Here is a 25,905-nt window from a genome sequence, read left to right on the forward strand (position 1 = left end):
GAGGGTGGCCACCTCTAGTTTAATCAGGGGGATGGGCTCAGTTGGTAAAAAAAAAAACACACACACACAAAAGAATATTACTTTCTTTGTCTCCTTCTTTCTTTTGCTGCTCCTGTCCCTCCACCCCCACCCTGCCCCCCCCATGTGAGGACACCGCAAGAAGGCAGCCCTCTGAAATATCCTGGTCTTCACCAGGAGCTGAATCTGCCAGCACCTTGAGCTTGGGTTTCCTTGCCTCTGGAACTGTGAGAAATAAATGTGTTGTTTAAGCCACCCAGTCTATGGTATTTTGTTATAGTAGCTCAAGTTGACTAAGCATACATATATATATATATATATATATATATATATATATATATATATATGTTTTGTAATTCATAGAACATATATGGAAGGATAAGTAAGGAACTAAGAACATTGGTTGTGTCCCATATGAAGAGGAGAAGGTCTAGAAGCCTCGAAATCAGGAATGGGAGGAAGATCCACTTTTAGACTAAAGAATATCTACCTATTTACACTGAAAACCTTTATTTGAACATCTAATGTATGTGTATATAATGCTGTTAGTAATAAAAATCACTATTAAAATGTTTTTTAAGTGTCTGTCTCACAAGTCTCATCAAAATATAACAAAACATCAGTTACAAAGCCCTTGCTGTTCACTAATCTCAAGTATCTATTTTGGGTTCATTAAATAATTTGTGACACTGCTTTAACATTCCCTTAAAATGTTTACTACTCTAATGTTACATCCTGCCCTGGAGGACGTGGGCATATCCCAATAAGAACAGACCTCATGTGAGAGCTCTGGGTGAGGAAAAGAATCCCATGCTCATTTACTAGGTGATATCTTAATATGCTACAAAATAAAGTGAAACTTACCAGTAGAACCTGTTTGGTACGACTCCTTCCTGGATAAGCTGCCACCTTCTTCCAAATTCAGCAGAGCTGTATAACTGTAGAGAAGAGAAATTATTCAGCACCGTGATCCTATAATACATCGAATGCACAAACATCAGTTTACTGGGTCAGTAATAATAATAATATTACCTACTATTTATTGAGCACCCATCATATGCCAAGTGAGTGTTCTATATATCATCTCTCCTCCTCACATACATTCTGCAAGGCAGATATTAATATCCCCATTTTACAGTTGAGGAAATTAAGGTTGAGGAAGATTAAGTGATTTGTTGGAAACCACATGCCCACTAAATATTAGAACAAACTGGGATTCATACCCTGCCCTGCCTGGTGACAGAGTCAACTGTACCACTTGACCTAGCATATGCAGATCATTGTGTGGGATACAAAGAAATGCAAAATCTAGACTCGGCTCTTGAAAAGCAGATAGTATAACCTGAATCTGACTAAAATAACAAGAAATGCTTGAGGCCACCAGTGATAAATGAATGCAAAGAAGGAGACTCAGAAGTCAATCAGGGTTGCTTCACAGATGTATGGGGATTCAGCTGGGATCCAAATGAATGACAGTATTCAAACTGACAAAAATGGGGCAGTCATTACTCACAAAGGGAACAACATAGGTCAAAGTGGTAAGACACATAAGGACAGGAATGTGAATCTGTCCATATTCATATAGGATATGAATAAGCCTGGCTTATCCGAATAGATTTAGATGAAAATGTTGAGGGCAATTGGAAAAAGTTGAGACAACCAGAATTAGTGCTGCAGGCAAGAGGAGCCAGTGTTGGTCTTTTTAATAGTTACCAGAGGAATTTCAGGCTATAACAACAGCCCACAAGGACTAAGCTCTTACTATGATACAAATGTTTCTCATACATTATTTCATTTAATCCACACACTATTCCTGCGATATATGAAGTTACCATGGCCATTTTACAGATGGTTATACAGCTGGTAAGATTTCAAGTTCATTTGCTACACTGCTTCAGTATTCTCCAAAGGCAACTGCAAAGACATACTGCTCATGACACAGGGTCTAACCCTCTACATACTCCATCCTCTGCAAATGTCTTTCTTTTCTTAGGGCTTGTTCTTCATCTTGGTTTGCCCCACACTTCTGCTCCTCTCCAATAATCTTCACAGCACCATGGAACCCTCTTCTGCCCCTAGAAGCGTCCTCTGTTGGCAGCCCAGAGATTCTTATTGCTCTAGGCATCCTGGTTCCCATGGGCATTTGGCTACTGATTTGAAAAATACCATTTGGAACATCTTTCTGCTCTGTGCCTGGTCTGTAACCCACTCACACCCCAATCTCTCACCATCGTATCTGCCAAATCCCACAGCGAATGGATGGTGAGTCACGCTGTACCGAGTACCATGATTGTCCAGCCTTGTCCTCCCTCCAGCCCCAGCACTCAGTGAAGGGTCAAATGACCCACCACCCAGTGACTCACCAAAGCTGCAGATGCACCAGGCACATCCAAGGAACAAGTCAGCTCAAGTGAGTACTTACTGACTCTTGGAAGAGCTTGCTGTGGCATGGTGTCCACTGGATCAAAACACATTCTTAAGCCAAAAAAAAGCTGAAATATCTGGCTATGAAAGCAAGCAGATCGATTGGCTCCAACTACACAGTATTTGGGCACCTGGCCAAAGAGAATCTGTGGCTTTTTCTTTCAAGTCTTATTATTTTTCTCTGCCCCATCATGCCTGGGGGAAAAAGGTTTCCTGGGTACATTTCATGCTTGATTCATTCTAAGAGTGCCAAGGAGAGATGAGGAGACAGTTCTCCTCACAGAGATAACAGAGGATGAGACAACTCCTTCCCTCTTGATGCAGAACCCAAGCAGCCAGAGTACGTAGATCCTTCCTCTTGTTTCCCAGCATGTCTTGAACACTTTGCATTTTAATATGCAGACTTGTATAACAACAGCAAGTACTGCTCTGGGATCTGGGAGTGTCTGCTTCTGCCTCTCCCCTTGCTCTGGCTTTTTTTAAACTCAGAGCTGCACTTATTTCTATGAGCTTTAAGGGAACAGAGTTTTCATACCATTGTCTGTCCCTAACGTCTACATATAAATAAATGTTATATTTACATACAAAGATTTATGCAAATGTAACAGAATCAGGGTGGTTTGAAATAATAATAATTCTCTGTGTGAAGGCCGGACTCACATATATCCTGAAAATCACATATAAATTCTGAGGGCTCATACAGCTTCACCAAGGGATTGCCATCCATGCTCCCACACAGAATTCATCTCTCTGAGGCACTGCTGGGTGTTAGCGTCAGTGTTTTTTTTTCCTCTATGCTTTTTTTAATTGATCCCCCTAGGCTTGGACTCAGAATCTGTGGACCAGTCAGGTATGTCCCATGATATTTGTTTTTATCCTCTTCAAGGGCCTGCTTTGTTATTTGTGAGCATCCAGAGGGCCCTCAAGCAGTAGGTATACCAAGCAATCCAATAAACCAAGCCTCTCTTATTCAGCTCAATGATATCTTTTTCAGTTTCCTCTCTCAAAAGGTAGCCTTTGGTGTTGGTGGACTCACCTTCTCAACTTCCCATTCATACCTGGGCACACTACCCTTGCCATGCCTTCACTGATGCTACCCACTCTGGCAGAGGTGGCTTCAAGACTTGCCTACCTCAACACAGTCTTCTTTTTAGGACCAGCTCACCGGCCACCTTCTCTATGAACCCTCTCCTAGACACTAAAATTCCCAATGGCCTCATTTCCAAAGAACTATGGTACAATAAAAGATGCTATCAAACTACAGGCCACATACTTACATTGAATTTTCTTAGTAGCCTTTGAAGACAGCCTTCTACTTACTAATGTAAGGCAGAAATTCCTTCCTATCTATTTCTAAAATATCTGAGATGACTCCCTCCCTCTTTGATGAGATCACAAAGCCTTTATATGCCCAGAATCCCATCCTTCTATATCTATACAGTGCCTAGCACAGAGTAGATGATCAAGGAAAAAAACTATCGATTTTGCACCATGCAAATCCCCTAAGGATGAATCTACCTAGCAAAGTACCCAGGTTTCCCAGTGAATGGGCAAAGGTAATTTATCAGAGGAATATGTTTTGCTTCCATGGATCCATAGCTAGAAGCCTATATGTAGGTATTTTTGTTGTTGTTGTTAAGGAAGATTAACCCTGAGCTAACATATGTTGTCAATCCTCCTCTTTTTTTGCTAAGGAAGATTGTCCCTGGGCTAACATCCATGCCTATCTTCCTCTACTTTATATGTGGGACGTCCACCACAGCATGGCTTGATAAGCGGTACATAGGTCCAGGCCCAGGATCCGAACCTGTGAACCCCGGGCTGCCGAAGCGGAGCTCGTGAACTTAACCATTATGCCACCAGGCCGGCCCCTAGGAGCCTATATCTTAAAAAAAAAAAAAAAATCTATAAATACCAGCACATTTGAAATTCTCAAGGATTTGCAGGCAGGTCTTGCGTATTCACCCATAGACAAAGCTGCCCTGTATACTCCACCTACTACTTTAAACATTTTTCCCCTAAGAAGTTAATTGTCCAGCTTGGTGTTATATTAACAGAAGGAAAAAACAACAACTCACAGTCATTCAAGGTAACGTGTTAATTAAACCTGCAGAGTCTGACAGCAAAGTTTTCCTCCACAAAGAAGGGAATGGTATCAAAGCCTTTTACTCAATGACTCTGTCTCAGCTGCCAGTGGAAGGCTTTTCGGGTGGACGGAGTCAACGGCCTTTAATAAAATTCATAGTGTTGGCAGCACCTAAATAAGATTTATTTCCCTTCCTGTCTGTCTTCGGCTCCAAGGGTTCTTTTGACTGTCATAACAGAGAACTGAGAACTATCGTTACTATCTGTCACATTAGAGAAAGCAGCAGCAATGTTCGTTCTCTAGTGATGTCTAGCAGAGAGAGAAAGAATTAGGGACAGGAAGAGAGAACATTTGAACTAGTTTTACGAGGACAGTGTTGATCTACTAACCCTCTGTCATGAACCCCAAAATGCCATTCTTGGAGGGTTTTGGGTTTTGTTAACACTGGTACAAAATACTAGTAAAAAATAGGATGAGTAGCAATTTTAGAAAAGGAGCAGGGAAAGGATTTTGGTTAACTAAGAGTGCAAGAAAATCATTCCTGTCTAAAATCTTTCTAAACTCTGAGACCACTTCCCTACCTCAGTAAATATAACTTAATGAACACAGGCCTAATGCTCATCTACACTCAAGATCTATGAGCAACCTCAGGGCCAAACCCTCCACTCTGTCGTTATGCTGGTCTGGGGCTGTCAACACTCTCCTTCCTGCCATGCTCCTCTCCTGAAGGGTTTTTCTTTTCTTTTCTTTTTAGACATCTCTCACATTGGCTTGTTTTCTTGCCATTTGCTTTTGTCTGCTACAAGAAGAGTGCAGATAAAAACACAGTTAATTGCAAAGGATGCAATTGCAAGGGTTAGTTTTGTTATAAGCTTTTAACCAATTGTTCCTTCCTCTCTGCCATCCTCAGGAGGCCTGTAGAGCTGCAAGTTGAATGAGGGCACAGGCTCCAAGGGAGAATAATGAGGGATGCCACAGAGGGACAAATAGCTTGGGAGTGGGAAAGAGTGAGAGTCACTGACTTTCCTTAGGATTCCTAATCTACAGCAGATTAAGATGGGCTGAGAGAAGGTATGAGAACAGCTGTTTCCAACTTTCATTTTCCATCTTCTTACCATTCACATTTTGGTTGAATTCCTAGCGGAGTAGCATCTTTCTTTGAAGAGAATCCACCTTCCTTGTGTTGATGCAAAAGCTTACAATCGTCACTGTCCCTGGAAAGTCTTCTCAATATTTCTAAATCAGATCAATGCAGCCCCTTTTTTCAGATTATTAGACAGGTACGTATTAGGAATTTTCTTTGGCAGCTAGGAAATCGGTGCAAGGACACAATTTGGCAGAAGGTAAGAGTGATAATGTGTTTTCAGTCTTAGTTTGATGGGATTGGATGCTTTCACCACAAAGCTCCCTATAGCGACTTTCCCAGTCAGGAGGCAGGTCCCTGGGTCTCTTCCACATAGGCTCCTTGAGAGGCTTCCATGTTGGTGGAACACTTCCTGCTGTCAGCTCTTCTTAGGGTTGGCTGCTTACTCCTCTTTGCTTCTCTGCCCTTAACATTTTAGAGGCAGGAGTCCTGCAAATTGCGCTTGTTGAAAAGGCTGACAGAAAATCCTACCAGTTCTATTTTATTAGCCTCATTCTCATACTGCCCTGGGGATGGCCTGGGTTCAAAGCACTCATCCACCTCATGATTCCCCAGTCCTCACTGCTGTTACTGTATTCTTTTCAGCAAGAAAGAGATGGTACTGTTGGGGCCCAGAGCAAGCCACCCTGAAATATGCCACAGTGGCATATTAATTATTTTGAATTAAAATTACTTGAGAAACAACTGGTGCAAAAAGAACACTTTGACCCTCTCCCTTCCCTTGAAAGCAGGAAATAAATCTCCCATGTGACAGTTGCCCTTCTTGCACCAAGAGGCTGAGAGAGACAGCCTTATCCTTATCACCAGAGTTAGGGAACTCAGGGCCAGAAAGTCTGTATAAACAAACCTGGTTACTTTTTACTAATTTACTACTCCAAGCCCAAATCCTGCTTAGAATGTTTTAGGTTCTTTACTAATTAAGGACCCAACCCTATGTTTCTTTGTCATGTCAAATCATCACAAATTTATTGTTTCTTTGTAAAAAGATGTAAAGATGCCTACTTTGGTCATTTATCTGAGAATCATTTTCAAGACCTCCCATCCACATGAAATTAAATTGGTTTTTCTCCTGTTATTATTCCTTGTGTCAATTTTCGTATTAATCCATCCACAAGAACTCAAGAGGTGACAAGGGGGAAATTTCCCCCTCCCTGTCAGTACCTTGTGGACTTCAAACAAATTCCTAATGACTGGCCTGAGACATTGCAAATATGAAGCGCTTTCCTCCACCAGCCTCAACAGGGGGAAAGAAAATCAATCCAAAGAAACCCACGGTCTTCGGAAGTATGCTCTGATGCTCTGGATTCACAGCACAAGAGAAAGCCAGAACTCACTCTAAGGGGAAACCACATTCTGGCTAAATACTTTCATAAAACCTAAAATAATTTCCTAAAATTTCGCTAAGTGCTGATACAAGTCTTCTTGGCTGCTGGGGACTGGGATAGTGAAAGAACCACGATGACTATCCCAGACTAGCTCCCCAATCCCGAAAGATGTAAGTACCTCAAAGAAAAAGCTAGCTCATCAGGATATATCACAGACAACGTATAGTAATGTAATACTCTGTTCAGAGCACTATGGTGGGCTATGTAGGAGAGGAAAAGTTGGGAATCTGCCAAAGCTTTCAAGGTGGGCCTAGGAGTACAGTTAAAATTTCTTAATATGAAGATGTGAAGAAAGAGTGTTCCAGGGCAGATGGGTCAGTCTGAGCAAATAAACACAGCAACAAATCTTAGGGTGGTGTTTTTGTTCCTCTTTTGTCAACTGAAAGAGACCCAGTTTGGCTGGGATGGGTAAAGAAAAGTGGGAGCAGAGGCTATAAGCAGAGCCTGGGAGCAGGTTGGATAGATGCAATCCTACCAAAACTTGTGATGAGCTAATGTAGACTGGATCCAAATGTCAATGAGGCCAAAAGACAAGAACATCAAGGCTGAGCATTTAAGCTTTGCCGAAGAACAAGCAGGAATGACGACATGTCACTGGCTCCATCAATCTCTTCCAAGGCTGGATTTATCAAATCTGTCACTGGCCATTCCCCAGCTGTCACTGAAGTCTGTCACATGCCCCACAGTTGGGTTTGGCACTCTGAGGCAGGCTTAGGGGATTAGACATATGGAACCGGGGTTGGCTGGAAAGGAAAGGTCAATACATGACTGTGGGCCAGTTTGAACTGCAGGTACTTCCTGTGTACCCAGGTCTAAAAGTATACAGGAAAATGATAAGATGGAAGAGTTTGTTTGGAGAAACAAATACAAGATAAATAAAATAATTAGAAACTAAGATAAGGATCTATACCACAAATCCCTCAATATCAAGACAATGATGAAAAAAATGAGTAGCCTTCAATAACCACATAATCACACCATTATTTAAATGCATAGATGATGAAGCTCAGCAGTCTTGAGAGAGAAAAAGAAGCAGAGGGAGAAAACTGTCACTTGAAACATAATTGGAACTGTGCCTCCAAAAGACGGATTTATTAGCAGTGTGAAGACGGAACGGAGGAGAGAGAGCTCAGTTAGAAGGTGACTCTGACAGGGCAAGGAAAAGATGAGCACCTGGATTAGTCAGGGCCCCTGGGTGTGAGAAGGAGATAAGGGAAAAATATTAAAAAAATAAACAAACAGGGGCCAGCCTGGTGGCGTAGTGGTTAAGTTCATGAGCTCCACTTCGGTGGCCCGGGGTTTACAGGTTCGATTTCCAGGCGTGAACTGATGCACCACTCATCAAGCCACACTGTGGCAGCATCCCACATACAACACAGAGGAAGATGGCCACAGATGTGAGCTCAGGGCCAATATTCGTCACCAAAAAACAACAGATAAACAGAACAAAATAAGAAAAAATATTATGACCAGATGTAGAGCATAAGAGACGACCACTTCTGAAAACCCCCGTCATTTTGCCTGCGCAGGGGAGATTTTACATCAAACCTCTGGAACTAGAGCTGGTGCAAAGTTGGGGAAGCTGATGTACAGAGGTCACAGAGCTCATGTCCCTCAAAGTGTCACAAGCTGGTGTGATGAATCACCAGGGGCTCTGGGTGCCTGGAAGCCAGCCAGTGGCGACTTCCCTCTTGTTCGCAGGTCCCTCCCTCTCCCTGCCTCTTCCCTGTGATCATCAAACAACAGTCCTCCCTGTGCTGTGAAACTCAGCTCTTGAAATGGGTACCACAGCATCTGTGAGAGGGAACAGGTCTCATGGTAGTTTGGACAGGGAGAGAAGGTTAAATAAAAATAGGAAAAAAATGGCAAGTAAAGAAAAGGAAAAATATCACAATGGCTTTTTTAGGGAGGCAAATGTTTTGGTGCAGTGAGGACTGAGTGTGAAGACAGTCAAACCTGGGTAGATCCCAGCTCTACCAAGCACTTGATATGCTACCTCGGGCGATTTTCTTAACTCCTTGGAGCCTCAGATTCTCCAAATGCTCAATGGGTATAATGACACATTTAATATTTGGTGTAAGAATAAAGTCAAGTAATCAATGTGAAAAGCCTAGTAGAGTGCTTGCTACAGAGTAAATGGTCAATACTAGTTCTCTCTCTCCCGCCTTTCTGCTGCTGATTATTGCCTGCAGCCTTAGCTGTCTTTTCTTCCAGACTTTCAGGAAGAAAGGAAGGATCCTAGACAATGCTTCCATGTCCCCACCCTCTGAGGTTGAATATTGCTTAGCATGGCCTTTCTTGGAGCAGCGTCTGGATCACAAGTCCTGTTTTGGGATATTTTCTCATCACGCCTGTCGTTAGACCAGCCAGGCAGGCACTAGTGTTAAGCAAGACAGGAGAGTGAGAGCCTTGGAGATCTGAATTTGTGCCGTTCCATTTGATAATATTTTACATTAAAAGTATAGCTCAGTAAAGGAACCTGGCAATTTTAGAAGGATACCTAACTTCTGGTTTCTCTTCCTCTTGCCAGCTATGAGATCCTGGCTGGTCCTCTGGATCTCCTGGGACACTGAATGTGCCATTTGTTATGCGTACTTACAATATCCTATATACTGAAGGTGGGAGGTTGGACAAGATAACATTTTTAACTTTTCTTTTTTAATGTGAAAACCATAGAGTCATAAATTCCCAAAATGTGCCTATTCACAAGGCCGGGACTTCCTCCTCCCAAAACCACTACCTTCCTCGGCGACATCAATGGTTGCAATCACTCTTGACAAGGAAGAATGCAGGAAAATCTTAGCATTCCTACATTTTTAAAGGGCCTCCCTTAGGGATAGGTCTTTTCTGGTTATCCCTTGAGTTCATTTAAGAAAGAGATCCATGCTCTCTTTTGAGGTCAAATGTCCTTCAAACTTTCCCAGACTGGTGCACGGATTAAGGAGGCATCTTGATCCATTCAGTCAAGTGTTGGTGGCATAGAAGAGACCAAGAGAGCTGGCTAAAAAGCTGCACGAACAAAAATTTCAAAGCTTAAATAGCTACCAAATAGCATAATTGTGCCTGTCCAAACCTTAATCCCAATCACTTGTTTTAAAATGTCCATTTCTCCTTATTCTTGCAGCCCATTTCATTCAAATCATTAGGAACAGGTAGATCAAACCGTTCCAGGAAGCAACTGAAAAATAATGATACAACATGGTTAAACAATGTATAGGAGGGGAACGTAGGCCTTCCTTGTTTGCATATGATGGCATTTCGGCTTGAGAATTTGTTTTATAAACAAGCATTGGGGTTGACATTTAGCAAGCTCCCTGGTTTCTACTCTAATTGTCAGTTTTGTACTTGGATACTTAAATTATTTACATATTCATGAGATTAGAAATCAGCTCTGACATTGGGAAATTTCAAGCACATGGAAATCCTGCCAAACCAGCATAGTATATAATGCTCAACATATTTCTTATAAATAACTGAGTGCCTTTTCACTTAATGCAGTGCCGTGGGGAAACGTGATGGCATTAGGTAGATATCACTTTCCTAACTATTTGTGTTTGTTCAGAAATCATTTGAATATCCCCAGGAGGCCGAATTTCAAGGATCCATTTATCTTTTATTTCTGTCTTGCCCTTTTGACATTAAGGGTCAGCTAGGTCTATTCAACACAGAGTAACTGTGATGACAAATACTTTAATATTTAATGGTTTACTGTTATTATAATCAATAATATTTTCTGAGCACCGTATGTTGGTTCTTCCTTGCTCCATTCATTCTGATTTCATGGTACCTTCTAGTGATCCACTAAGAAAGCATTCAAAATTGACTAAAGTGACTATAACTGCAGGTACTGGGAAGACACTGGACTACTGCTGAGGCAGCCTTGTATCTAAATCCAGCTATGCCACACTAGGTCAGCTATCTCTCCGGTTGTTGAATAATACATTGGCTAGCATCCATGAAATGCTTGCTATGTGCCAGGCTCTGCATTAAGTGTTTTATGTACATTATCACAGCATCCTCAAACAGTCTTGTGAGGCAGGTACTGTTATTATTACTGTATTCACAGTTGGAGAAACTGTAAAGTTAAGTGACCTGCTGAAGGTCACACAGCCATTGGTAGGGCCTGACAGAGCAGAGAGCTGACACTCTTACCTAGCTTGCTCTATTTTCTATCAGTAGTGACAAACCAGTACTACTGAGTTTTGGAAAATGACATCTATTCCCTTATCAAGTGGTCATTATTTCCCAGGGAATGCCTGGCATTCAAAGCAGCCCTCTGTTAGAGCCCAGTCAGGAAATGGAAGGAAAGATTAAAAAGGAATAAAGAGAAGATTTTTTTTCAGAATGGATATGAAATTGTTTAAATAACATTGCAAGACTGGTAGAGAGAACTAAAAGTAGTTCTTTTCCTTATATTTACTTTTATGCATGTTACTAAAATTCTATTGTATGCTATCAAACACATTGACAGTATATTTTTCCTTTTCTATCAATATATGATTTTAACTCAAAGTCAGCCTTCATTTATACAGAGAATATGCACTGTTAATATTTAGGCTTTCAATTATTTGTGAAAAGAACTTTCCTTATGGAAACATGTTTTTCCCCTTCAACATCATGTTTTGATTTTGGGTGCCAAAATATTGAAGGTGAGGCCAACACGCAAGCCTTAGGACTTCTTATTTCTTACATAAACTGTGATTCTTTGGAATATAGACGAGAGGAGGAATCATGCAGGTCCCCACATGATATTACTTGGACTTCGGACTCATAGAGCTCCAGTATAAGTGAGACAACATAAACTTGTGAAGATTCTAGAACTGCTACAAAATGAAGGGTGGCCTAAAGATTTTGTCTTCCCTCTACAGAGTTGACCACTCATTTCGATGCATTTTTTGAATTCACAAAACAATGCAACGTCTCCTGAAATAAAATCGACAGGGAGATCCATGAACCGGAGATGATATGAAAGATAGAAGGAAAAGAAACAAGTGATTCGAGGACCAACACAAGGCAGCAGAAGAGGTTTATTTGCCTTGCAGTTTTCTGTTTTAAATTTTTGAGTTATTTGTAAACACTTAAAAATAAGAAAATATCACATTCCAAACAATGCAGGATTACTTCTCTCAAAAACATCTGAAGGTCTGGTGACATTGGACAAGCCATCCTCAGTGGGAAGAACAGCAGGCTGGAGCTTCCCAGCATCCCCTTGGGCCCCACCCTTCTTAATGAACATCTGCTCTCCTGGTTCCCACAGCTCAGATCCAGCCTCTTTGTTCAGTTAGATTTCTTGCTTGTCCATGCAGGAATTGAGTTCATGACCTAGACGGACTCGGACATCCACAATGGTGGGGAGAAGAAGAATACCACAGAGGATGGGAGAAAAGTGGTCCCTCCTGCTTACGGTCAGGGGCAGCAGGACCTTCTGCAGAACTACCTGAGGAAGAGGGCTTGCCAGCCTGGATAAGCAGAGCAATGGGGCCTCTCCTCCCCTAGGTAGCTTGAGTCCTGGGAGTGTTCATGTCCGTTTCACAACATTGCAGACTGTCCCTTTTGTAAATCGCTCCAGCAGCACAATCTCTAAAAGAGCGACCCTGAGCCCAGCGCCCCAGGGTGGTGGGCAAAGCTGAGGTATATGCATACTCTTATCCTTTTCTCCTGTTTCTTTCTTTCAGTCACATCGGCGTTTTGTTTTTCTCTCATTTCAAATGTTTCCCAACACATCATGTTTAGTGAGGTGTTTAAGACAGACTGAGAGATGCCGTTGGAGGCAATGTTTTGTAGCACAGTTTGTACACTAGTTTATCGCCAAATTAAAATAAAGATGTAATCTGGTAGACTCAGCCTGCTGTTAAACATTCCTTGGGTGGTTTCCTGTACTGAGGGAAGAAAGAGAGGGAGAACTAGCCGTGAAGTGAAGAACTCTATCTGCCTTCTCCTACCTGCTCGATTTCCAAATGCAAAGAAACAAGGAGAACAAGAAGAATGTTTGGTTTGCCTATTGATTAATTACAGAAATAAAAAAATAAATAAAGGAAAGCAAGATTTTGGTGCTCCTGTAATAAATGACCTGGAATTCTTCAGAGTGTCCATAGTGATCCACTCTGTTTTGTAAGATGTCTAAGGGGTGTGACTTTACATGACCAGTGTCCCTTTGCCCATTTGACATGAAATTTTCATAATGTGCATAATATCAATTTTTCTAGAAATTCTGGGGCTTTCCAAAGGCACATCCTCACACAGACCCTTCAGAGGTTAAGGAGTCTAGCTCCTGTGTCTGTATACTATATAAGTCCTCCAACAGGGCTTCCTAGGGCTACTTCTAGAATTTCAAAGGTAAAAAAGGCTCTGAACCTTTTCCCCTCGTCATTCTGGTGGTGCCTGGAGGGCCACATGTCCATTCAAGAAAGATTTTACCTCTTGGCAACCACCTAGACCTTGAGTATCACAGATAGATTTCTCTCTCTAAGAAAAAAGACTAAAACATCAAAACATCCTGATTTTACAAATTTTGAGGGCTTTTGGCCATTTACATTTCTCCCTGACTAAAAGCTATTTTTTTTAAAAATTTGGCTTCCCACGGAACTGATGGCCAGTAAAACTCTATCTTGGGCCAGAAAAGACAGTCTGTTCAACAAAACTCTTTGAGTCCCTTAAAATGCTCACATCAAACAGCCTCCTCTGGCGGTTGAGGCATTCAAGATGAAATGTAGTCAGAGCAGAGCATCGCAGCCCATATGGGGCTCTATCCTGCAAGCCAAAGATCCAGACTCTCCTCAGGGCCTTAAAATTCTCATTCATTGAAGGAGAGAAAAAACAATGGCAGGGAAATAAGGGAAAAATCAAGGTGGCTATGTATTCAAAAGAGGGACAATATGCTACAAAAGACAATGAAGACAGCAAACAATGAAAGAAGAGAAGAGAGGAGGACTCTTCACAGGTGAGTTCTGAAGGACCTGCCAGCTCAACAAGATACTTTCTAAGAGACAGTACCTTTTGCCTGAGGATTCTGCTCACCACAGGCTAGTGTAAAACAGCATCCAGCAAAGTGAATACTAGCACTGAGGCTAAGATCTTAGCTGGGAGTTCTGCAGCAGCAGCAATAGCAGCTGTCAGAGAAAAATTGATGAGCAATACTTATATGAAAGAATAAATGTTCCATTTTCCTGGGCAAATACAGTCATTGGCCTGCCAACAGCAGCATGGGGCCCTCCTTGGTGCTTATTGCTGCATCCCACCAGTGTTAAAAGCTCCATGATTCATGGGTGATTGCCAGCTATTATTTCCATATCACTGACCCACCTGAGCGGCCACAGACCCTCTCAACTTGACTTCCAGCCAACACCATCAGCTAATGGCTATCTGAAGGCTGCAGCCCACTCCCCTCCCAGCTAATGGCCCACTCCTCATTCTGTGATTCAAGCCCTGAGATGTGGAGTTCTTCTCCAACCCCTATCTTATTAGCAGGTAAGCCATAGTTTTTTTCCAGGATGATTTCTTCTTCCTTTTCTCCTAGAGAAACTGAGAGCTTAGCAGAAAGGCTGGTTTCTGCCTGCTTGCTAGTCTCAAGATATCCCCATCAAGAATGAGAACCCGGGCCGGCCCCGTGGCTTAGCGGTTAAGGGCGCGCGCTCCGCTGCTGGCGGCCCGGGTTCGGATCCCGGGCGTGCACCAACGCACCGCCTCTCCGGCCATGCTGAGGCCACGTCCCACATACAGCAGCTAGAAGGATGTGCAGCTATGACATACAACTATCTACTGGGGCTTTGGGGGAAAAATAAAATTAAAAAAAAAAAAAAGAATGAGAACCCTACGAAGTTTCATGTAAGGCTTTATTCCATTCACTGAACTTTGACATATGACACCAGTGAGTGGTTTTTCCCTTTGGGAAAATTCATTAACTTCTCAGACTTTCGGTTCATTAGCTACATACAAAACAAAGACTGTTAAGGCTTCTTCCAGCTCAAAAATGATAGAATTCGTTTGGTCTATCATCACAAGATATTTTTTGGTCCAGACTAGGACTACTGCAATATCATCTTAACTAGTCTTCTTGCTTTTGATCTCATGTTATCACAGTTCATCCTAATATTACTACCATATTAATCTTTGTAATCTACAGCTCTGAACACATCACTCTACTGACCAAAATTTTCAAAAGGCTCCTAATCAGGAAAACAAAAATTAATTTGCCTAATAGTCAAAGCAGTCAAAAATAATCAAGATTAAGTTCCAAAAGTATATATACATAATTAACTTTACCAAATTTCACTTTCAGCCAAATAGACACATTCACAAGCCTGTAAACATGGTTTTTCTAACTTTATATTACTGTTGATGACATTCCTTTTGTGTAAAATGTGCCCCCCACAACAGAAATATGGCATATTCATTAAGGTCCAGGTGAAATCATTTCATAAGATCTCCATCTCCTGAACTTCAGGCTGTCAGTTTCATACACTGCATCCAGCTACTTTGATTGGGTGACCATTATGTGTGAATGAGGGCACTGCCTTTTTGGCTTCTGTTAGATTATTGGTGAGCTCATGTGTATTTATCTTCTCTCCCCAGATGGATTGAATGATCCTTGATATAGTTATTTTATACCAACACTGCACCATGCTGAGTACCTAAAACAGATGTGGAGTCTAATATTTGTTTCTTTTTTTTTCCCAATCTCATTAGAAGTGCACCTGCAATTGTAGTTATCCTTACAAACACATTTTAAGACAAAGAAAACCAACGCCAAGTACTATTCACTATAAGTGGCTTAGCTGGGACCACAGTCTGGATGTCTTAACTCCTCCAGGGTTATCCAATCTGCCACAGTGATCATGGGAGGCACTGTCTGACGTACTGGGACATGAAGGGTTACATTTTTGGACATCTCCTGCAGTATAATTGCAAAGATGCATAGTTAAGTAGCCAGGTAAATCTGGCCCTCACTGTGCCTCTGGCATCAGGTGGAAAATCAACAAACTGTCAAATAAAATACAATAACCCAGTGGATTAAATGACTAATACTCTGTGTCCTGAGCTGCTCAGCCTCGCCTCTGGTAACTGGACCATCCTGGATCAGATACACTGTGGCTTGACTCCAGGAATGAAATTGTACATTCTGCTGAAAGTGTAGCCAGGCTGCTCAAGAGGAAAAAAATACTAATTGTAAATCTTTTCTATTTTTAGGCTTAATGTGCATTTTATTTGGCAGTAAGGGCAGCATGAATAAATCTCCAACCCTAAGAATTCTAATTTGCTTCCTCCAAAATGCTTGGGTCAGTAGAGACCTTGGAAGGTTGCTTACAGCATTCCCCTCCCTTCAGGAAGAACTCCACACATTTATACCACCCCTGACAGATAAAACTCTAGAATATCCTCCTCAATCATGTCAGTCCAGTATTTCTTAAATATATGTAATTTCTAACATATGATTCATCTAAGGAGAATACTCAGAATGCCTCACAAAATCATGCATTCCACAAGGAGCATTCCAATATTGCACCTATTTTCCTTTTGGCTTTTATGGCTGGAGTCTCACATTTGCCTGTGTATATTTTGTTTCTTTTAATTTTAACTTAATTGTATTTGCTATTGTTAGCCTTATATCCTGAGAATATAAGTTTCTTAAAACCAGGGGCTACATGTATTTTACAGTGTATCTTTAGTATAGAGTACATGATAAATTTTATAGTATGTATCCCATAAAATATATACACATATATCACACACACACAGACATATAATAGTATAAATTCACTCAATGATTTCTTAAAAAGTAGACCTCTCCTTCAATCCAACAACCAAGAGAAGACAAGCCCTGAGATTACCTGGTTCTGAATAATGTTATCTAGGTACATTATTATTGCTCCTTTGGCTATTTCTCTCACTGTTTTAGCAAATCCCTAGTCAGTGTTCTTAACCTTTTCAGGGTCCTCCTTCCCTATAAGGCTCTAAGGAAAGCTATGGGTTCTTTATCCAGAAAAATGATCACATCTGCACATACACAAGACTCTGTCTCAAATTCCATGGGCGTTGGGGGCTCCTGACGGCCTGAAGCATCCAGGTTAAGAACTGCCTCTCCACAATATCCTCCTTAGTGTCAAGCTTGTCCTTTGTATGCTGGTTCAGACATTTACACAGCTCAAGCAAGCAATCTGAGGTCTGCCTTGCTGCACCTCGCCCCACTGGCAAAGAGTTCAGGATACCACACAACAAAAATAATCATTGAGAAGAAACATAGAGATGATTAACTATCGGTCTTTTCCCTAGAGAACCATGCACCGTTGTCTCAAACAAGGTCATCAGACTCACCTTCTGGTCTTGGCTGTATGCTAGAATCCAGTCCTCTTGCTTGGGGTGGAAGAGTAAGCTCTGGAGGTAAAAGTTCAGCCGGTACTTTTGATAGGTTGCCCCTTCATCTGAGCTGATCAATAAGCTACTCTCAATCTCCGGGTCTGTGAGTAACATAATCTGCAGCAAAGAATTGTTGGGGAAGGAAAACAACAGAAAGTTAAGTTTATGCATTCACAAAACTTAAAAATGAGCTAAAATTTTGACAAGGGAGGAAAAAGGAGTAGGCCAAACAAGGACCTTGACTCTGTCAGCTTTGTTCTCCTACCTTGGACCAACACTGTGGACCTATTTTCACTAAGAAATGAAAGAGGCCGGACAAGTTGGAAGGAAGGAAGAGGAAACAGATGACTGCATTTCTTCTCTTCTATATGACCTTTGTTTTGTTCCAAGGTTATTTCTTTAATCTGAAATATTTCCCAGTGTTCCCCTAACCTCAACCCTCCTTCCTACTGTGCCTTGTCTACTTTCCTTTTTGGAGGAATAAAAGAGCAAGACTTGCCACAGTCTGTTGTGGGATAGGTGAAAAGAAATAGACAGAGGATGGAGTCTGTTGGTTTTTCTCTATCACAAGACCTCTTGTTCAAATCCAGAACATCCCATGTCATCCTACTCTTAGCCTGATTATCTGAGTCTTGAGTCAAAGGCTGGGGTTTCTAAAACATTCTCTGGGCATTGTACAGAGGCCATTTTACCACCTTCTAACCTATTATACAAGTTACTTATTTATTTTGTTCATCGTCTGTATACTTCCTACTAGAACATAAACTCCATGAGAATAGGGATATTTGATATTTCTCTATTTTTCTCCCCCACAGGTGTATTCCCAGCAGCTAGAGTAAGGCCCAGCATATATTGCATATGCAATAAATATTTGTCAAGTGAATGAATGAATAAATAATGAATAAGTGAAAAGAGTTTTCAGAGTAGTCACGTGGAAAGACGCCATGACAGTTTGAATGGAAGCTCCATGCAAGGAGCAGCTGGATGCCCTTCTCAATCTTTAGCCTACTGACAAGAGAATATGCTATGCTGTACACGTGTAAAATTTCATAGCTTCAGAAGCTTTGTACTCTCTCATTGGGATGGTTGCACTTGGCCAGAGCAGTGCGAACAAACCACAATAGGAACAAGACGGAGGAGCTGCCCTGAAAACTGCATTTTATTCTTTGGTTTTATGTGGGATAGGAATGTGTGATAAAGTACCTCATTCCTGACTCTGCAGGTCTCCTTTGACTCAGTCAAAGTGCGCACCTAATGCCTCCAGAAAGGCAGCCTTAATGCTACCCGTTGACTTCTTCCCCATCAACGTATTAATTGGCACTTTCTGAGTTTGGTTCAGGGAAGCATGCAAGATGTGCTTAATGTGTGGCTGTATGAAGAGAAATCCCTGCAGCCTGGGGTTTAAAGATTACCAGCCAAGGATGCGGCAGTTGCAGGAAAAGAAGAGAGAGAGAAAGGAAAAAAAAAAAAAAAAATAGACCCGTGTCATAAAAGAGTATAGTGCCAGGTAAACACACAGAGCTTTCTCAAGCATTCAGAAGCAATCATATTAAAGCCTCAGAATAGTTAGTGTCATCTTCGAAAGTGGTGTCCTGTTACTGCAAAAGGCACATAAGGATCACACACCAGACACACTCAGCCTGAACTGTGTTTATGTTATCCAGGGTGAATTTAAGGTTCCTTGCTGTTCTTTCAACTTCCGCTTCTTGAAGAAGAGAAAAGGGATGTGGTACAGTGAACGGAATGCTGTGGCTGCCAGCCGTACTCCAGACAAGATGGAAAGCACACACGAAATTGGAGACTAATTGCCTCTCATACCATGTCCGTGAAGCCACTGTCCCCTAACCATGAGTTCTTTCAGAGTTATAGGTTTCTCTGTCTCGCATTCACCAAGCAGGTAGTGTTCCCTCATTGGATGGCTGACATGGAGCTACCAGGTAATCGGCTAACTACAAATTCACATGGCTTCATTAAAATCCATCTACGCATTAAGCAAGGATGTTCAGATGGCTCCTAAATTCACAAGAATATTTCCAGGTGATTTTATATTTACTGGCACATAAAAGCTGTCATTTTCCAAATAACAAATAAGTCATCAAATGATCATAGTGCTTTGTGTCTCCAACCACAATTAACAATAATACATAACAACTTTTGGCAATACTGCCAAAAAGTAATTTCCATGATAATATGAAGAGGCTCATTTTATAGAGTATCTATTGTCTCTGGCAAGGTGATGTTTCCCCCCTCTGATTTTCTATTTCCCTGTTAACCAGAATATGTTTTCCTCTCTTCCCATGAGTGCAGATCGCACCACCTGCTTCTCCTGGAAGAATACTTCACCAAAATAAAAACACCGGGCCTACAGAATATCCTCAAATCAAGCTGATTTTTGTTTCGCATTTATTTAAAATATTTTTGACACTCATTTATGCTCTAAATCATCAGATTGTATGAGATGTTCTGCATCCAGGTTATATTAGATGAGGGGAGGTAGAGTAACGCAAATACTTTCAAACATACGGATACTTAATATCGAATAAATAAAACTTCTGGCTTCCTTGGCTTTTCTTCTGGGTACTGAAAATATGTAGACCAAAATCACCTTCTCTGTACAGTCCTCACCTGAAACTCTCTATCTGGGAATTTTAAATTTTGGAAATGATGGAAGATGTCAGAGAACTCCCTCTGTAAGATTTATAGGTATGTCTGTATTACACAAACCTTCCAGTGGTTCCTCTGTCAAATCTCAATTCAAATCCACTCAAAACAAACAGGACAATCTGGATCCACTTTTGTTTAGCCATTTTTTATGGCACAAACAACTTTATAAGACCACCAGTAGAATTCAAAATAAAAGAAAAATAAATTCCTCATGACCCTATCCCTTCAACAAGCTAAACTATGTTTGTGCTTCTTTCTACCTCTTTACCCACATCTATATATCATATCATGGATTGAGCTTTTCATTCAGATTTTTTTCATTTACTATTATGGCCTATATTCATTTCCAACTGAATCATAAACACAGAAATGCATGCACACACCTTAATATACACCATTGTGTACAATGTATTTCAATTACTTAATCACAACCTTCGATATAATTAGGTTACAATTGGTGCAGTGGTTGAACTCTAGTAAGTACTTAATGAATTATTGTTAACCGAATAAGTAAAATCTTATTATTTCAGTCTTCAAACTCATATTCTTTAGTAATTTTATTTCAAATGGGTCGAAGTTTGCTCTGTCATTTTGTAGGTTATTAAAAGTAAATAATAATAAAAAATTTAAGCAAGCTCTAAATAGAAAATGTTTAACCTATTTGAGAAAAAGAAACAATAGAAAAATAAATGCGATCCAATCTTTAGACATAAATGATGTTGTTTATAAATTCTACTGGGAAATACTATCAAAATGGTAACTTCAAGTTAGTGAATACTCCTCAAAAAATAATAGACTACATTCCTTAAACATGTTCAATATTGCCTGTTTTTGCTGCTTCACACTGGCTCTCTCCCACTTCTGGCTCTTCATGTGACTTTGAATAAACGGTGTTTTGCTGTGTTTAATCCTCTGCATTCTGGAATGTGATTTGAACAGCAGAATTTTAGGACTTTGTAAAAGTCATGATTCCAAACTTTGTACAATTCCTAAAGTAAGTTCTCTAAAAAGAGGGATCATTGTTTGCGTGGCATAAAGCTTGGTCCATGGTAGGTCCATATGTCTTTGTAAATGAACAAATAAATGAGTGAAGGCGTAAGTCCTCTTCATCCCTGCATTCTCCATGGATCCCTGTGATATTAAGAGTCTGAGTCCTTTTAAACAAATCCCTGCTATTCTACTTGGAGGCAGGAGGGTGGAAAAAAAGGGGAAGAGTCTGTCTTTAACAGGAAAGTAATTATTTTCTGTTCAGATCAGCCCATGAGTGATTAGAGGCAGTTTACTTATGCCCTGCAGGGTGTGCAGACGCTGCACTGACTACATTGTTTTCCATAGAAAGTCAATAACGGCAACACAGGCTCCTACCACCCAACTCTAAGCAATGATTCATCACCCACCTCAGGAAAAGGAAGAAACTTTATTTGCTTTTCCTAGAGGTGACAAATGAACATGAAATGCAATTTATAGATTTCAAATACATCACTTCTTCCTTTTTTTGGTATTAGTCTTTCTGACAGCTCAGTGTCGTCAAAAATTAAATGCATCTCCACTCTCTTTGACTTGCTTCCGGTTTTAACACATGGCTACATGATGTAATTCTACAAAAGGTTGCGTGGTAGCCTTCTGATACTTCCAGGTGTCTACAGAAGACATTCCTCCCAGAGGAATGCTGCTACTATTCAGTTTTCGAGATTCTTTTCCTAGCAGTGTTGTTTTTGGAATTCCATCATTTACCTGGTTAGATGGGGTGAAGTTAATAAAGGGCAGCTTCACCACCTCTATGCATATACTTTTCCCCACAATTCCTTTGGTCTTAAAGCAAGGAGTATTTAATTTCTGTGTTGTTCATCATTGTTTGCTCATTTGTCTATTCCTTGTCATTCTTGGACTGGAATCAAGAATAGGTAATGTACTGGGGATCTCTCTCTTGCTTTGCTCAAGGCTTAATTCAGATTCAGAGGCCCATATCACAGGTGCACAATAAATACATTCCACAATGATAATGACAATGTCAAAGAAAAATAGTAATAGCAGTAGTTGGGCACTCCAGTTATCTAACCACTTTATTCAAACAAAAATCTATCTATAAACAGTATAAGAGACTATTTGCAAACCTCTGGCTTCAATATTAAAAACAAATTAAGCAAAATGTAATTAGAGCAAGTAAATTATTTGCTGACCAATGTGAGCGGAAAAACTGTCTATTCCCAATATGAGCTGAGCATTTATCCTTCCCTGATGAGCTGAGGGTGAGAGCAATAAATACTTATCAATTGGCAACTGTTTGGAGGACAATATTAGGGAAAGTTACACAGGATCCCAGAATGACCCATGAAAAGGAAATCACTGAAGTACAAACAATAGTGAGAAAAGGAGAGGAAACTGATTAAGTAGAAAAAGTTTCAAATAACTATACATTGATAGAAAACAAACTGTAGAAAGATGGACCCAGTGTGCAATCACTTGTCCTAGACCCCCTCCCACCCCCTCAAACTCAGCGAAGCTCACCTAACGCACAGTCCATGTTCAGTAACACAAAGTAGGGTCATTCAATACTAAGAGATCAAGACACATTTGGGCAATAGACCATCTACTTGTGACATGAAAGTTGATTTCAATGAAATTGCACGGAAAGTTTGGCACTGTATTCTAAAGAGTTTATTTTGCGAGCTTACTTTTAAACTTTTTTTTTTGAGAGCCCAAAGACTTTGATTTCTTAGGGGAAAAAATAGTTTTCAAGAAGTGTACAATACAATTTCAGTCCTTCACATGTCTCTTAATAGCCATGTCAGAAGACTCCGCCTATTAATTATTATGTAACACCAATGACAATTCATTTAATACTCCTTTTACTCAACCCTATAGAGTACAGAAAAGAAGAGTAAGGCCATCAAGAATGACAACATATGGGTTACACTCCTTGGAAGACAATTCAAGAAAGAAATTACTACAACCCTCTCCTTTGAGTCACCTTAGAGAATCTCAAACTAAAAAACACCATTTCACTGTGAGACTCTGCTTCCATTACTGTGGATGGCACTGACCCTCCACAAAGAAAACACATGCCCATGTATATGGGCGGGTTGATCTGCAGGGCTAAGCATGGGAATCGTGAACTACAAACTTGTTTCCCACAAGAAGAGCTATGATCAAATCCTAAACTTGACCCTAGTCAATGTTGCTGTGGATGTGTGCACTTCCTCAGAAAAGAGAAAGCAAGAGAGTGTGTTCAGTGAAGTCCATTCATGCCATGAGAAGGAGCAAAAACAAACTGTAAATATGTACTATAATCACAGGAAATAGCATGGGACCTGACTCCAAAGATGCATTTGAGATTTATCTCTGCCATATATCAGGGATGCCACTTTGAAGAGCTCATGGCTCACTTAATCTTTTGAAAAGCCTCAGTTTTCTCATTGAGAGTAGTGATACTATAAAAAAACTTACATTTATTGAGCATCTGTTGTGTACCAGGCACTCTACTAAACCTGTAAAATATATTACTTCATTAAATTGTTAAAAAATACTTCAGATACATATTATTATGTCCATTTGGCAGATGAGGAAATGAGGCTTAGAGAAATGAGGCTATTTGCTCAAGGTCACAGAGCTAGTCAGTGGTAAAGCTCTATGGCACACATTGCACAGGCTTGTGTGAAGAGCAAATAAAATCATCTGTGTGAAAGCAATGTTAAGTTTTGTGCGAACGTTACTATTATTACTTCACAAAGGATGGCACATTTAGTACTATATGTTTTGCTAAAATGAGATAGTTGAGTTGTGTAGACAGAGAGAGATAAACCTTGTATTGCAAATATCTCATAAAAATATTGCCTAGATGGGAAAAACGGGGTTGGCAATAAGGAACTAGGAGCTAGATAACGGAGACTCTCAACAATAAGATGATTGGTGAGATATTCTTGAAGACATAAAGATAATTTTTTTTTGGCTTTAAATATAAATCTATGAGATCAAATACCAAGACCTGGTTCACACTCAGATCTTTCACAGTGGCCCAGGTCTCCTTTTCCTTATCCTTCTAGCATCACTCCTCCATTAAGACTGGCTTTATGCTTTATCATAAGTACAGATGAGAAAAAAATGATAGACAGGGGCAAAATGTTCTGACTTAATGATAGTACAGGTGGGGAGATAAATATTTTCCCACAAGCTAATTCTCAAAGAAGTTTATGCTAAAACCAACAAGAATAATTACAATGTAACTGTTTTCTTAATAAACAGATTCTATGTCTAATTGGCATCTGAAACATGAACTCATTTTGGCAGAGAAATAGCTTTTATCATACCAAGGGGATAGTGGGGAATATGGAATATTCATTAATGCTTAGCATTGTATCATCTGGTTTTAAAAATCGGTATTTTAGAGGAAAAAATGATGCACAAATTCAAGAGACATTTTTATTACTGCAGTTGCTATGGAGACTGATTAAATACCTTGAGAATATTTGAGCCGCCTTAAAAATCCCAGCATAGCCTCCCCTTACACTCAATCAGAACACACTCCCATGGTCATTACAAGTCCCAGAGTAACTTCTCTCTTAAATCCCCAAAGATCTATAAAATGCCAAAAGGTTACATCATTTTAAAATGTTAGCTGCTATCAGAAGGAGCCGTGATGCTGGGAGAAACGGACATTCATCTTCTTTGCTCATGGGAAACTTTACAAGAAACGATGTTCATTTAATGATAAGAAATCTCTTTATTCCACCAGAAATGATAAAGAGGAGGACGTGGGGAGGAAGAGAGAGCAAGAAAGAGAGGCTATAGGTATATTTTAACATTCATTTAGGTGAGGGACACACCATTTTTGGTAAAATCTCTAAGTTGTTGCATTTGATTTCAGAGTTTGAATAAATGTCAAGTTGGAAGTCAGAAGAATGAAAAGAAGAGCCTGTAGGAATGAATCCTTTCTAAAAATTAGTGAACAGAATGTACCCATATTTTTCATCCCTTGCTCTACTTGTATCATCATCCTGACAAGTATATTTTAGTTTTACTTACTTAAATTAATGCTTCATGGTAAATGGGCAAATATACCAGGGAGTATTGGGAAGATTAATGAAGTCTTAGACACATGAGACCTTGCTAATATATTTTACTATTAAAGCTTTCCTGAGAAGACTATGGAGACCACCAGAGACTTCTCTCAAACAGGATTTGCAGATTAGTGATGTGAGGATCACCTCTGCAGCTCTACTGCAGAGCTCTCAGGAAGTGGGGCTGCAGGGGATCATCCAGCAAGAAGTGCCTCCTGTTAACAAGGAGATTTATTTCATGTAAAATTTTTTGTCAGTTCTTCAATTATTTAATCACAGGCACTGATCGTCTCAAGTTGTTTTTGAGAGGCAGAAAAGGGTGAATGTGCTTAATCAACATGCCCCTGAGCATAATTACATTATCTGCTGCTTTTCCTCTCCTTTCTTCTTCTCTTCCAGAGTAGGCAATATAGTAGTGCAGTGTTTTAAGACGATGATTTTCTTTCCATGATTGCATTTTCTAGGCGTTTCTATATCTTGGGCTAATTCTATCTCAAAATACATCTCAGAAGCAACAGAACTGGTACAGTATATTAAAGAGAAAAGGACCTCTGTTCTATGTATTGATTGCTGTGTAACAAACTACCTCAGAATAGTGGCTTAAAACAACCTTTTATTATGCTCATGGTTTTGTGGGTCAGGAATTTGGACAGAGCTCAGCTGGATAGTTTCAAGTCCATACGACGTCAACTGTGGTGGCTGGAACTGGAGGTTCCACTTCCAAGATGGCCCCTTTACTCAGGTATTTGGCTTTAGCCTCTCTCTTTCTCTCTA

The 25,905-nt window shown here is 40.4% G+C and overlaps 1 protein-coding gene across 3 annotated transcripts in view; it reads right to left on the bottom strand.

Annotated features, from left to right (window-relative positions):
* Positions 1-25,905, bottom strand: part of SORCS1 (sortilin related VPS10 domain containing receptor 1) — a 477,606-nt gene that overhangs the window by 164,004 nt on the left and 287,697 nt on the right. For all 3 annotated transcript variants that reach the window (XM_058543953.1, XM_058543955.1, XM_058543954.1), the window contains exons 4-5: positions 17,369-17,527; positions 883-956 (exon numbers count right to left, since the gene is read on the bottom strand). In XM_058543953.1, coding sequence (XP_058399936.1) covers positions 883-956; positions 17,369-17,527 — 233 coding nt within the window. The remainder of the gene's footprint in view (positions 1-882; positions 957-17,368; positions 17,528-25,905) is intronic.

This window comes from Diceros bicornis, chromosome 6 (assembly GCF_020826845.1).
Source record: "Diceros bicornis minor isolate mBicDic1 chromosome 6, mDicBic1.mat.cur, whole genome shotgun sequence".
NCBI classification, from domain to species: Eukaryota; Metazoa; Chordata; class Mammalia; order Perissodactyla; family Rhinocerotidae; genus Diceros; species Diceros bicornis.